This window comes from Molothrus ater, chromosome 5, assembly GCF_012460135.2.
Source record: "Molothrus ater isolate BHLD 08-10-18 breed brown headed cowbird chromosome 5, BPBGC_Mater_1.1, whole genome shotgun sequence".
In the NCBI taxonomy this organism is placed as follows: Eukaryota; Metazoa; Chordata; class Aves; order Passeriformes; family Icteridae; genus Molothrus; species Molothrus ater.
The window spans coordinates 22,670,240-22,682,822 of record NC_050482.2 but is presented as its reverse complement, the minus strand read 5'-3'; the positions used below and the strand labels follow the sequence as shown (position 1 = coordinate 22,682,822).

The window sequence follows — 12,583 nt, the reverse complement described above, 5'->3', positions numbered from 1 at the left end:
TAAGAGTCTGGTATTTGTTCGTAAACTTTTTACTCTTCCTCAAATAACTCAGTTGTTAATGTGTAGAAGAGAGAAAATAAGAACATTTTAAGAAAATAAAAATGCATTCTAAAAAGACTCTGCTTTTAAGGATGTATGGGGTCTTTTTAAGCTACTGTACTGCTGTCACCTGCATATAATAAGCATCTGTTGGAGGCATCTTAAGAAACATTTTACTTACTATGATTAATTGCATAATAATCCTCCCTAGTGGCAGTTTGATTAAGTGAAAAATACTGCAAGTTGTTTCTTGAAAGAGCAAATATTATATTAATGCTTTTATATCATAATAAAATAAATTTACATCCAAGTAAAAGGAGGGAGGAAAGGTCTCTCTCTCTCTAATTGTTCATAAGCTTTCCACTGAGGGATTAAATGTTAGCACTGTGCCTATTGATGCAGTACTAGTACACTTCAGAAATTTTACAAACATTTGGGAAATTTATAACTGGTTATTGGAAATATAACTATTTAAAATTCACAATTTATTTATTTCATTGCATGCAATATATTTATTTCATTTCATGCACAGATGAATCCATTATCTGGGCTCTTACATGTGTTGGATATTTATAAAAAAATGAGAACTCAGGTTAAACTGACATGTGGAGATGCTGTATAACCAGGGACTTGCTACCATTTATTATTTATGTATTGACAACATTTACATGCACCTGCCAGTGAGCAGGGTTTCATTGCATAAGGCACCATATGAACACAGAGCAGTAGTATGACACCTACTCTAAGGAATTTAGAAATAAAATAGCATACAGAAAGAGAAGATGAGAGGACAGAGAAAATGGGTGTTAACTGCTAAGAAAAAGCCCTATACTAGTATAAAAAGCAGATGAGTTGGTGAAGCAGCAGTTTTTCATCTTTTCTAGCTGTTTCTATGAATACCAGTTTTCAAAGAGGAATTGAAGGGGTCTGTCTCAGTTCTACATCTCTAAGGTAGACGTAGTAATACTCAAAGGTCTTTTGTGTGAACATGAGTATGTTCACATTTCTGAAACTCTTTCAAGAGTAAAAAGGTTGGCTTGAAGTTACAGGCGACAGGGCAGTGTCCCACTGTGAGGAGGTTGTGCAGGGAGCCTCTGCAGCCTCTGAGCACCAAGGCATGTGTGAAGGCAGCTCCCTCTGCAGTTCCCTGGTGTCCCTGGTGCAGCCCCTCCCGTGCTGTGTCAGCCCCAGGCAGCACTTTGAGGTGAGGAGAAGCATTCACCTGGAGACCTACTGTATCCTGATGGTTCAATAGGAAGCTGAAAATCATGAGACCTGGGAACTGAACCTGGCAATATCAACTCGAGCACGTCATTTCCTTCTGCAAAGATGAGATGATAAAAGCTGAGATGATATACCCATCCTTTCTGACATTGGTTCAGGAACAAAATACTGCATATGTACAAGGTGCAGACATAGTACAGTGTGCACATAGGTGTGTGAGCAGCAGAGGTGTGCTGGTTTGGGTGAGAAAGGAAGCCTTTTCAGCCTGTGCACAGCCTTCCTAATGGTGTTGACTTCACTTAGGGGAGACTGCATGGACATTTAAACCTGAAAACATGAGTCAAAACAGCTGATTTGAACATTTATCTTGTGGTGGATTGTCTGTGGTCATAATCCTAAATGGGGGTTCTCACCCTGTGTGACCTGCTGCTACCCAGAAGCTATGGGCTCCAACAAGATCTCTTACCTCATGGTCCCTGAATGCCAGCATGGAGAAATGTGGGAATATCAGGTAGGCATTTGCTGTGTAAAACAAAGCTCTAACATCTCACAAAAGGGACAACTATACTGAATGGGGATGCCCCTGATGTTATTTTATCTAATTGCTGTGTTCATATGAAGCATGGTAGTACACTGAAGCACACTGAAAGTTGGATTTTCCTCATTGTAGCAGTCAATAAAGCTTGGGTCCACGTGTCATGTTTGATGATAATAAAAATAATGATACTCTTTATCCTGTGTCATTTTTCTTCATATATCATTCTCCATGCTACAAAGGTAGCATGTGAGCACAGGTAAAGAGAGGGGTGGTGGCTGTTGGGAGCTATTTTCCATTAGCTGCCATTTCAGTTCCACAAGGTCTTGCAAGCCCCATTTTCTAGGTGGTCCCTGGTGCTGAATGAGTGGGTACAGCTTTTCACTCTTATGCCCTCCATACTGCCTCCTCCTGCCTCTGCGTTTGCTGCCAGTTACCAAGCTGCAGTGTCCTGACACATTCCTGTCTGCAATTCTGACTTCAGGGAGGTGATGCTCTGTACCCATTTGTTACTTTTACTTCAGAAATAAATGTTGCCATCTAAGTTGTTGCCATAAGGCCACCTGCTGACATGGAAAGAAGTTTTAAATTCCACAGGTGCAGTGTATAAAACACTACATTTCTTTGCATTCTCTCTTTAAAAAAATAGCGTATGTTAAAAATTAATTGAAGGACCATTCCAGATTTCTGATGTCTTCTGGCAAATGATATCTTGTGAGGGGAAAAACAGTAAGAAAAGGGGTGGGTCCTTTTAATAAGAGGAAGAGACTTAATGGTAATTTCTAGACTCTTTAGTCTTTTCCAGTTTGTAGAAATCCCAGAGAGATTGAGAGAGTAAATGAAAGAAAAGAATGGCAAAGGGAAAAAAAAAAAAAAAAGGGAAAGGGAGAATCAGGAAGAAGGCAGTGAAGAAGAGAGGGCGAAAAGAAGGAGGAGCAGTGATGGGTTTAGGGAAGGAAAAGACACCACCCCCTGCCCATTTACCTGCACTTCCAAACTGCCTTGGCCTTTGAGGCTGGCCTTCAGCCCTCCTCTCTTGTCCTTCCTCATAGGGAACCATATGCACTCCCATTCCCCTCCTTCTCTTTCCAGCCCCACATCTGGATGTGAACCAGATTCCCTCCAGAAAATCCTACTCTTCTAGAACAGTTCTTGTCTGAGGGTAGGAGGGAATATTGCAAAGCAGACTCTGGGTAATTGCCACTCACTGCCAGTGGCAAGTACCCATATCTGAGATCATCATATAAATTCTACTTGTTCTACATACAGTCTCAATGCAGCTCAAGTTCTGTGGATTTACTGGCAATATTACAAGTAAATTATTGAAATAGTTGTTAAAGAGTGAGTGTTGACAGTGCTATTCAGGCTGTAATGACCACTGTAATCTAAAAACTTCCAAGGAGCTTTATTGCTTTATTGTTTTCAAAGAGAAATGTGTGTTCTTGGGCTGAAAGATAATTTGGTTGGAATAATACATTTCATTTATAATGAATACATCCTAAACTAATGCTGCCTCCTTGAACATTATGTAAACCCAGGATTTGAGGGTAAAACTCACTTCCTAAGGATGGCACACTGCTGCCTCTGTGGACAGGACATTGGTGTCTGTTACAGATTAAATGGGGACTACTGGTGTTCACCAAAATGTGTAGACCTTTGGTAGTAACTCTTTGTGAAGAAACATTTGAAGGAGAGTTAAAAGCCTTGGACTTGTAAGGACCACATTGGGAAGAATTTTAGCATGCAACAGGGAACAGACAGGCTGGCATGGCAGTAGGTTCTGTAAGTTTTAAGTTTTTTTCAGGGAAACAATATTTAGAAATAAGTTTCAGCTAAATTTCACAATTATTTTAATTGGAGAAAACAGCTCTAAATTATTTTTGATGCAATAACTGTAATCAGTACTATTTTAAGAATCCACCCAAGGCTCTAGTCATGAAAGAACATGTGCTTGACTGGGTTGCATTCACTCTGTAAAATAAAACTGATGTTCTACTTGCAGCTCTAAAGAGAAAATCTCCATTTGTTTTCCTCCATGCCAGAATTCCATGATGGCCCTGATGAGTATCCTAGTTTTCCATGGGAAAAAAATCAAAAGAGAAAAAAGCTGTAATTACCCATGGAAAAAAAATTAAGTAAAGAAAGAAATTGTCAGGAGAAAAGGCATACTAGTGCAAATTTGATTAAAAAAAACTCTTCTGCTCAGTTCTAAAGTGTGTCCATTGCATTTTAGATGTACATATACTAGGTGTTACTATTTTCTGATGTACATTGTACAACAAATAACTTTCTAAGAGCAGGGCAATATTGGGTTATTGTGGTGTAACCCCAGCCAGCACTAAGCTCCAGGCAGCCACTTGCTCACTTCCCCATCAGCAGGATTATGGAGAGAATTAGAAGAATACAAGTGAGGAAAGTCATGGGTTGAGACAAAGAAAGACTAATAAGGAAAGCAAAAGCCCTACTCACAAGCAGGGCTAAACAAAGAATTTTTCCCACCTTTCCCATGGGCAGACAAATGTTCAGCCATCCCCAGGAGAGCAGGGCTCCGTCACACATAATGGTAGCTTGGGAAAACAAATGCCATCAGTCCAAACCTTCCTCCCTTCTTCTTCCCTCCAATTGGTATACTGAGCATGATGTCATAGGGTCTGGAACATCCCTTTGGTCAGCTGGGATCACCTGCTCTGACTGTGTCTCCTCCCAGCCTCCCAAGCAGCCCCAACTTCCTTACGAGCCTGACAGTACAAATAGCAGAAAAGGCCTTGGCTCTGTGCAAGCCCTGTCCAGCAACAATAGAAACACCTCTGTATTATCAATCCTGTGTTCAGCACAAATACAAAACACAGCCCTAAACCAGGCACTGTGAAAAAAATTAGCTCTACCCCAGCCAAAATCAGGACATAGGGTAAGAACTGGTATCCAAGAGCTACTCCTGCATTTAAGTGACTTGCATGCTTAGAAAGAAATTAGAAAAAATTAACTGCTGCAAGTTACCATATAGCAAGCTAAATTTATAGAGGATTGGTTCCAATTAGAGATGATCATCTGCTTTTTTCGATGTAGAAAAATAGCCAAAACACAGCCAAAAATTGACGTAGTCAGTATTTGCATGAGAATGACCTATTGAGCATACACCAATGTAGCCTCTCAAGAACAGTAAACATAGAAGTAGATATTGAGATACCAATAAAATCAAGAAACCTTTTTTCCTACAGTTATATTCTGTTATTACCTTTCATTTGAGTGCAAATATAGAGTTCATAAGAAACCATACATGTTTTAGTGAACTAATAAAATTTGATCCTAGTATAATGTATAGTATATTGCCTGTATAAGAGCAGTAAGCCCATTGTTTTGGCAATAAGCCAGGCACTGCTGGATAAATTAAAATGCAACCCTTCCATCACTGCTTGATTTAGCAATTAGTTGACATCAAACTGGGAAACATGCACTAGGCAGAGTATAGAATATGATTTCTCCATATTTATACTTAAAATTCTTTTATTGCATATCTATATAGTAGGCAGGATTAATACTGATAGGATTTCCTCTATGTACCAAAAAAAAATCCCTAGTCATGTTAAAGTGTTATTTTGCAGTTGCATTCAGCATAGATAAAATATTCCTTCATTCTAAATATAATTATGACAAAATTAATGATGACAAGCCTTGAGAAAATAAGTGTGTGACAATTAATAAAACAGTGGGTTAGATATGAGGGTTAGATGACAATGACAGGGCTCAGCCTATAAATCACCAGTGTAAGAGGAGTATGCTGAGAAAAGACAACCATAAAGGCAAATTACAAAATCTAAATGAGGCCCTGGGTACTAGGAAGACAATGATGTAAATTTAATCTGAGATGTGGGCTAAGGCACAAATGTATAGGTGAAAAACGAAGCTTCGATTTGATACAAGAGAAAGGAAATGTTTGACAAATGATCTATAAGTTATATGTGACCTCAGAGAACAATTCATCCATCATTCAGTTAACTGCTGACAGTTTCCTTTCCCTGGAGAGTTAATTTGATGGCAACTGCTTGCCCTCAGCTGTCATTTTTATAGGAGCTGAGAAGCTTATTCCTACCACCATTTGGCACTCACCTGACACCCAGCATGCACACAGATGGGTGACTGCCACTCTGGGACAGAGAGGGCCACCAAGAGTGACCAGAGAAATCAATGTGGCCATTCAGGAAGCTCTGCCAGGATGGCCCCAGGAAGGGCATCTGAGTGCTTTGACAGCTGAGCCATCCCTCAGCCCCTGCCAGCATTGGTTCATCAGTGGCACAGGAGCCTGCCCCAGCAGCACATGAAGGTATGGAGCCCCTGCACCACGCTGGCCTTTGTGTGGTAGATGTATGGCAACAGCTTATAAAGAGAAATTAAATGTTAGGAATCTGGAAATAGGTGCATATGAAGTCAAAGTTGGCAGGAAGGTGAAATGGACAGCTTAAACTGTCAAACTGCAAAATACAGCAAAATTAACAGGAAAAATTAGGAATGAAAGGAAGGAAAGAAGAAAATAAACTAGAAGACAGCAGAATGAACTTTGGGTCCTATTCTGATTTGACCAAGAACTTCTTTCAGAAGACTTCTGAGGTTTTTTTTTACAAAACCTCTGGGGTTTTTTTGTATTTTAAGTTTCACATACATGCTATAGTTCTGATTCCATTTTTTCTGGAAAGAGAGATGAAACACTTGTGTCCCCTCATGAAAAGGTATGATGATTTTGTTTTGATCTTCAGCCCAGAAGTAAGTTTTACCAATGAAGAAATAAAAATGAACAGATACACACTCTCTGGTCTTCTGTATGTTGACCTCAAAAGTGAATTGCTTCAGGTATTTGTAAAAAGCCACAATCCTTTCATAGTGCTACAATCACCTAAGAAAGCCAAGATATATTTATGTAAAATTTGGAATTTACAGTAGAAGGCTAGACCTTATTTAGGTTTTTTTCTTTCTAATCTCAGCTGTAAGGTGTATTTGATTGATGCTGTGTGGGCCCTTTCCCCTGTTGTGCCTCAGAGTACAAGAAAAGGGAGAGTCAATGCTGATCCATATATTCTAACCATTCAAGGACCAAAGATGCTCCTTTGGGATGAAGATTACAACTTCTTTCTAAGGCAGACTTTGATACAATTATCTATTTCTTGTTGAATTCAGTTACCTATAATACGGCATCCTGAGAACCTTAAAAAGGCACTGCTTGCACAGGTTTTATGTAGCCAGCACACCCCCAAGAGATGTTCCTTACTTTTCTAAAGAGAGTGTTTACTTCCTGCTTCTTTCATATGCCAGTCTCTTAGAGTGGGTGGTGGGTGGGGGAAATTTAATTTCTCCTTTTCTTATTTTGCTTTGGTATATTTATGCAGCAGCCTGTGCTTTGGAAAGGGACAGTACTCTTCATCACAAATTATATATAACTTCAACTAATCAACATTTGCTTGGAAAATTTGCATTTCCTATAAATGAAACCATATATAACTTATATAATTCTTTTTCACAGAAAAGCTATTTTCTTTTTATGGAAAGACTTACTTTGATATAATTTCTTTGAAGCTGATGGTAAAACTGAAGTTACAAGTTAATGATACATGGTACCAGAGAATATTGTGTGAAGTATTGAATGCTGAATTGCAGAAAGCTATGTGGATATATGAAATGTATTTATTAGTGATATGGTATTTATGGACTAAAAAAAATCGTCTTTTTCAGATGAGTGTCAAGATACTTGATTTCTTTCCAGATTAATTTTCAGAGTAGAACTTAAGGTACAGCTTCAAGATTACCACTGAAGCCCCAGACAGGTGTTACTGCATATATATGCATGCATGATTATTGATTTCAGTTTAAGAATTCCAGAATTCTCTCACACACAGAATAAATGGTTGAACACCAATGCCTTTTACTAAAGTCCCTATTTTTCTTTGCTAAGAAATGTATTTTATCATTTGGAAATCATTCTTATACCCTGTATCAGGATAAGCAGATAATTTAGAGCATTAGAGGTACTTTGCTTTAAAGAAGAATAGGGTAAGAGAAAAATTTATTTCAGTTCATTTGTGAAAATTGTGTTCAATGTATTTGAAGACATTTTAGATAATGAAATTTTGTACTCAGATCATACCTAAACTTGATCCCCTCAAAAGCTGTGACAACACTTCCTGTTTTGCTAATGGAGATACAGTTTCTTGTAGAGGCTTGGGTCTGTGAGACAAGAAGGAGCTTGCAATTAAAATTGTTACATGGTCGTCTGATTTAAAAGTATTCAGGATTTGTCAAAGAAACTAGCAATTAACTCTGAACTGTGTAAAATTTCAATCCTTAAATACAAAAGAGAGATCTCTTCCATTTGTAATTATCTGTATGGGCTCTAAAATATAGGCTCCAGATAAAGAAAAGCATTTCCTTTCATTAAACTCCATGAGTATTGTTAGATGGAAAGGTCATTAGTATGAAAATATTGTTCAGTTTAAAACCTCAGTGTGATTCTCTTAGGAAAAAACCCACAAATATATAATTCATTATTGAAAATTTCTCCACTTGTGCATAGCAGTCATAGGAAAGGTTTTTTAGGAGCAGAAGCTGATGAAGAAGTCTTGGAAACCAGAAGAGAGAGGTTCTTGGGGAGGGAAGACCTGATTTCAGTTAGCCCTAGATGGATTCAGAGGTGTGGAAGATTGAAGATTAGATGATAATAAACTCAGAAATATTAACTGAAGCATTTTGGACCTACTGTGCATTCCTCAGTGCCCTTGGAGTAAGAGATTGTTCAGGTAAGACACTGACTTTCATGCTGTAACATACCTTGACCAGAAGGTTAGCCCAACAGGACCAATCCAGATTCCTCCTAAAGATCTGATTTTCTCCACAAGAGGTATGTGAAACCAGCAGCTGTATTGCTGCTTTACAGGGAAACATTTTTTAAAGGATTCATGTCATTTAAGTGGACAATGTCCTACAGTAGGAGCATTTTAATTTGGAAGTCTTGAATCTGCCAACATCTTTTTTAAAAAAATAATTCCTAATAATGATATATTAACATAGTTACAGTAAATCCAGTATCTCTGAGACCTTTTCCTGGCCTCTCCTCTTTCAGAGTTCTTGAGTGCAAAATTGCAGTGATGTCTTATAGACCAAAACTGATTTCAGTTAAAGGTAAAACAAACCAAAAAAAAAAAGGGTCGCAGGAGAACAGAATGTATCTCTAGTTATGGCAAGGTCAGCCAAGCCGGACTGCATTGAGGACACCTTGTTTGTCAAATGAAGGGATTGCATCTTCATTTTGGTTTATGTCTGACAGATGTACTGCTGTAACTTGTAATTTTTTGACATAAAAAGTTCCCTATTATGGCATAACAGAGTAGCATTTTATTGTACATAGGATATTCCAAACTGTTTAAATTTTGCAGCTACTTAGTTTAAGGTAGTTGGATAATGATTGCTTATTTTAAAATATCATTTTAAACAATTACCCAAAATATTAGTTTTCCTTGCTCTTTAACTAATTTGCATTTTTTTTTACTGTAAACTGTATTTTAGGAGATAAAAGTATGTATTGTTTGAAACTCTCATCACAATATTCATGTCACTGAAAGCTTGGCTGCCTGTTTTCTCTACAGACTTATGTAAATTTTCAGGGACCTTGTGTGAATGGAAGGAGTCTGAATTTGTGTCCATGGTAATCTGTTCAATGTGTAGAGGAAGTTACAATGGCCTTAGCCCATGAAAAGGATCAGTTGTTTTCATGGAAAGCAGTCAAGGCATGCTTTGAATTCAGATAGTCAACTTAATCAGAGCTGGACTTTGTTTCATAAGGGTTTCTCTTTGAAAGAGCTGAATGCTGGTCACCTGCTACAATCAAAATACATCATTCATCTGTAAAGGGGCATAAAAATTTAACAGTTAGCTGAAGAATGGATACATCCCTGAAACAAAGGGAAGAAAGTCCTGCAGTAATTTAGAATCTCTACATGGGCATGTAGAAGCATGAAAATGCCTCAGCTATTGGGGCTCATTACCTGCCTTCAGCCATGGGCAGCTGAGCTCATTCTTACTGTGCTTCCTTAGGAATGGGAATCCAGCAGTGCTTGTCCTCACTGGCTTCCTGGCTGGGATGGGAGTCCTGCCTGGGCAGGACTGGCCAGTCCCAAATGTGGGAATTCAGAGTTGTATCAGCCATCAGAGGACATAGCAAGAATTCAAGTCTAGTCCTCCACCTCAGACAAAATGATTTTGCATGGTACAGCCCTGGTAAGAATAAAATGATTGAAACTATATTTCTCTTTTGTCTTTACTAAAAGAAATTATGTAACATTTGGTGGGTTTTCCCTGCATTTAAATGAAATCACAGTACAAATAATAGAAGTATAGTTAGGCAACCTACATTTATTTGGCTATTCAGCAAAGATTTAATTTGAAAGACTGACTAATACTTGTCTCAGCTTTATCTAGTTTCAGCTAGTGAAAGATCCTTCTGCTTCATATCTTAATTAATCTGCTGCAGAATATTTCCAGAGATTAAAGGTAGATTTGTATGAGGGATGGCTTGCTTTTGATGATGAGAAGGATGACAAGGTTAAAAACAGTAAATACAATAATATAAGAAAATAAACAGTTCGGTGTCTTTTATTCATGCAATTTTTTTTTTTGCAATACCTATCAAGTGCTACTTGAATATTTTCCACATTACCAATGTTAGCTAAATAAATTTCCCTTATTGTTGCAAGAAGCTGTATTTAGAGAGCATTGTAACTACATTTCTTGGCCTTCCTTGAATATGGCATTACCCAACAGCTTTACAGTGGGAGGTGGTAGATCTTTCAATGCAGAGCTCTGAATTAGGACAGCAAGGACACTGGGTACTTACCCCTAATCCAACTTAAGAGCTGTAAATTCACAAAATTATTTTCGTAAGAGCTAATGTGCCCTGTGTGTTCAAACATCTCCAAACAGTGGGGATGTTTGGACATTAAAACTGTAATGGGAAACATGGTAGCTGCTCAAGGTGTAAGAGAGACCTTTTCTTTCTCCATGGGAGCAGACAATAGCAGCAAGGATTTCCTTAAAAGTTGCAACAAAAGATAGAAGCATAGGCAGAGGTATACTGTTAGGGAGTATCTCAGATGTTTTTACAGAGGAAATAGGGATCAATGGCCAGATCAGGCTATTCTCTTGGTTCTCCAGGTCCAACACAATTGACCTGGAGAATAAAGCAGAATTTCTGGAAACTGTTTGGGGGGAAAAAGCAATATTAACAATAATAGACACTTAAATAAAACTTTGTAGAGTAATTGCATTGAACCATACAGTCAGGAATCACAGAATTGGAACATTGGAAAATGCTCTTGTCCACAACATAAAGGGACAAACTCTGCAGTATAAGTTAGGCCAAAATCTGCTCTACCCTATTCTTTTATTAGGGTAGTGAAAGACAGTATTGTCTAAAACCAGCATTTGCTCTTTGAACAAAGATTGCAACACAGAAGTAAGCACCATGTGATCCCAGTTCTATGAGGTAGCTTCAGCTGATGGATCTGAGATTTTTTCTTTTATTAGGCATATCACTTCACAGTCATGTTTTGCTTCCCTGATGGAATTTCAGAGATCTAAGGGGCACATTGCTAAAGAGCATCTAGGGACATACTCCTGTGAATTGAAGCAAGGGAAGAGCCAGTCATATCACTTTCTCCAGCAATCCTCTCAAAGTTAACTTCATTGTTTACCTGGACATAAAAGTAAATTGTCTATCACTGAACAGTAAGTGATATTTATTTTAAGTTTAAATAGTACTTATATTTTATCTAGGCAAAATGCTGTCACTGTTTCAAACACCATGGATCATTTCATGTGTGGTATGCAAGCAGTAGGAATGGCCATGTTGGTCATCCCTGAATTCAGTATTGTGTGACAGAGGCCAGTGCAGAGGTTTCAGAAGAATGGGCATGAAATCAGTAGGTAGAATTTAAATACTCCCCAATATTTTCTCGTATTTCTCGTCTATGCTAGGTACCTTTCACAATTTGTTGTGATAAGACCAAGTATTCCTGATATCCTTACAGTTATTTCAGTCTTCATTTAGCTGTTATCCTGAGCAGTTTCTTGCAGTGATAATTGCCTAGACAGATATGAATAAAGTGAATCCTTTCAATGCTTTTCTTACTTTCAGCTTCCTCATTAATGCCCCCAGGTGTTCTTGTTCTTCCAAAGAGAGGGGAACAGAAGTTCCCAGTCTTCCTCTTAGCAATATTCATTATGCTTTATATTTGTTTTCTTTCTAAAACAAGCATTCTTAACTTTTTCCATCTCCTTATCTAGAACTTTTCCATGGCCACTTTCATCAATGTTCCCTCTCACCCATGTTATTGTGCTTTGTTGTTTTCAAGAAGGCAAGTTCAGTACAGAATGCATTTTTCCAGATGGAGCCACACTGATGATTTGTTTTAAGGGGCAATAATATTTTTTCTTCACCATTTCTCGAATATTTCCAAATTTAGGCTTGGACTCCAGCTATACATTGAATCAAGAACTTGATTTAGCTGTCCAGGGATGCCCTGGTCTATGCTATCAGCTGATAAGATTAATTATTTTAATTAAACCAACAAAGTAAGAGCAGGAGTTCATTTCTGTGCTTTTTTGCAATTACTTTTTGCTGCTACTTTTGTCACAGCTAATCATCATTTGGCATTGTTACACATTTTCCTTGCCTGTTACAGCTCTTTGAATTTCTTGAAACCATAGTCTTACCTAATCTGATTAAATGAAACCTCAGTGCATCAC

The 12,583-nt window shown here is 38.0% G+C and overlaps 1 protein-coding gene across 8 annotated transcripts in view; it reads left to right on the top strand.

The window, feature by feature from the left end:
• Positions 1-12,583, top strand: part of PTPRZ1 (protein tyrosine phosphatase receptor type Z1) — a 133,647-nt gene that overhangs the window by 17,507 nt on the left and 103,557 nt on the right. For 7 of the 8 annotated variants that reach the window (XM_036400612.2, XM_036400611.2, XM_036400609.2 and 4 more), the window contains exon 1: positions 9,924-10,057. The exons of the other annotated variant lie outside the window; for it this stretch is intronic. In XM_036400612.2, coding sequence (XP_036256505.1) covers positions 9,958-10,057 — 100 coding nt within the window. In that variant the 5' untranslated portion in view covers positions 9,924-9,957. Of the gene's footprint in view, positions 1-9,923; positions 10,058-12,583 lie in introns of those variants that run through there. 8 annotated transcript variants of the gene reach the window in all.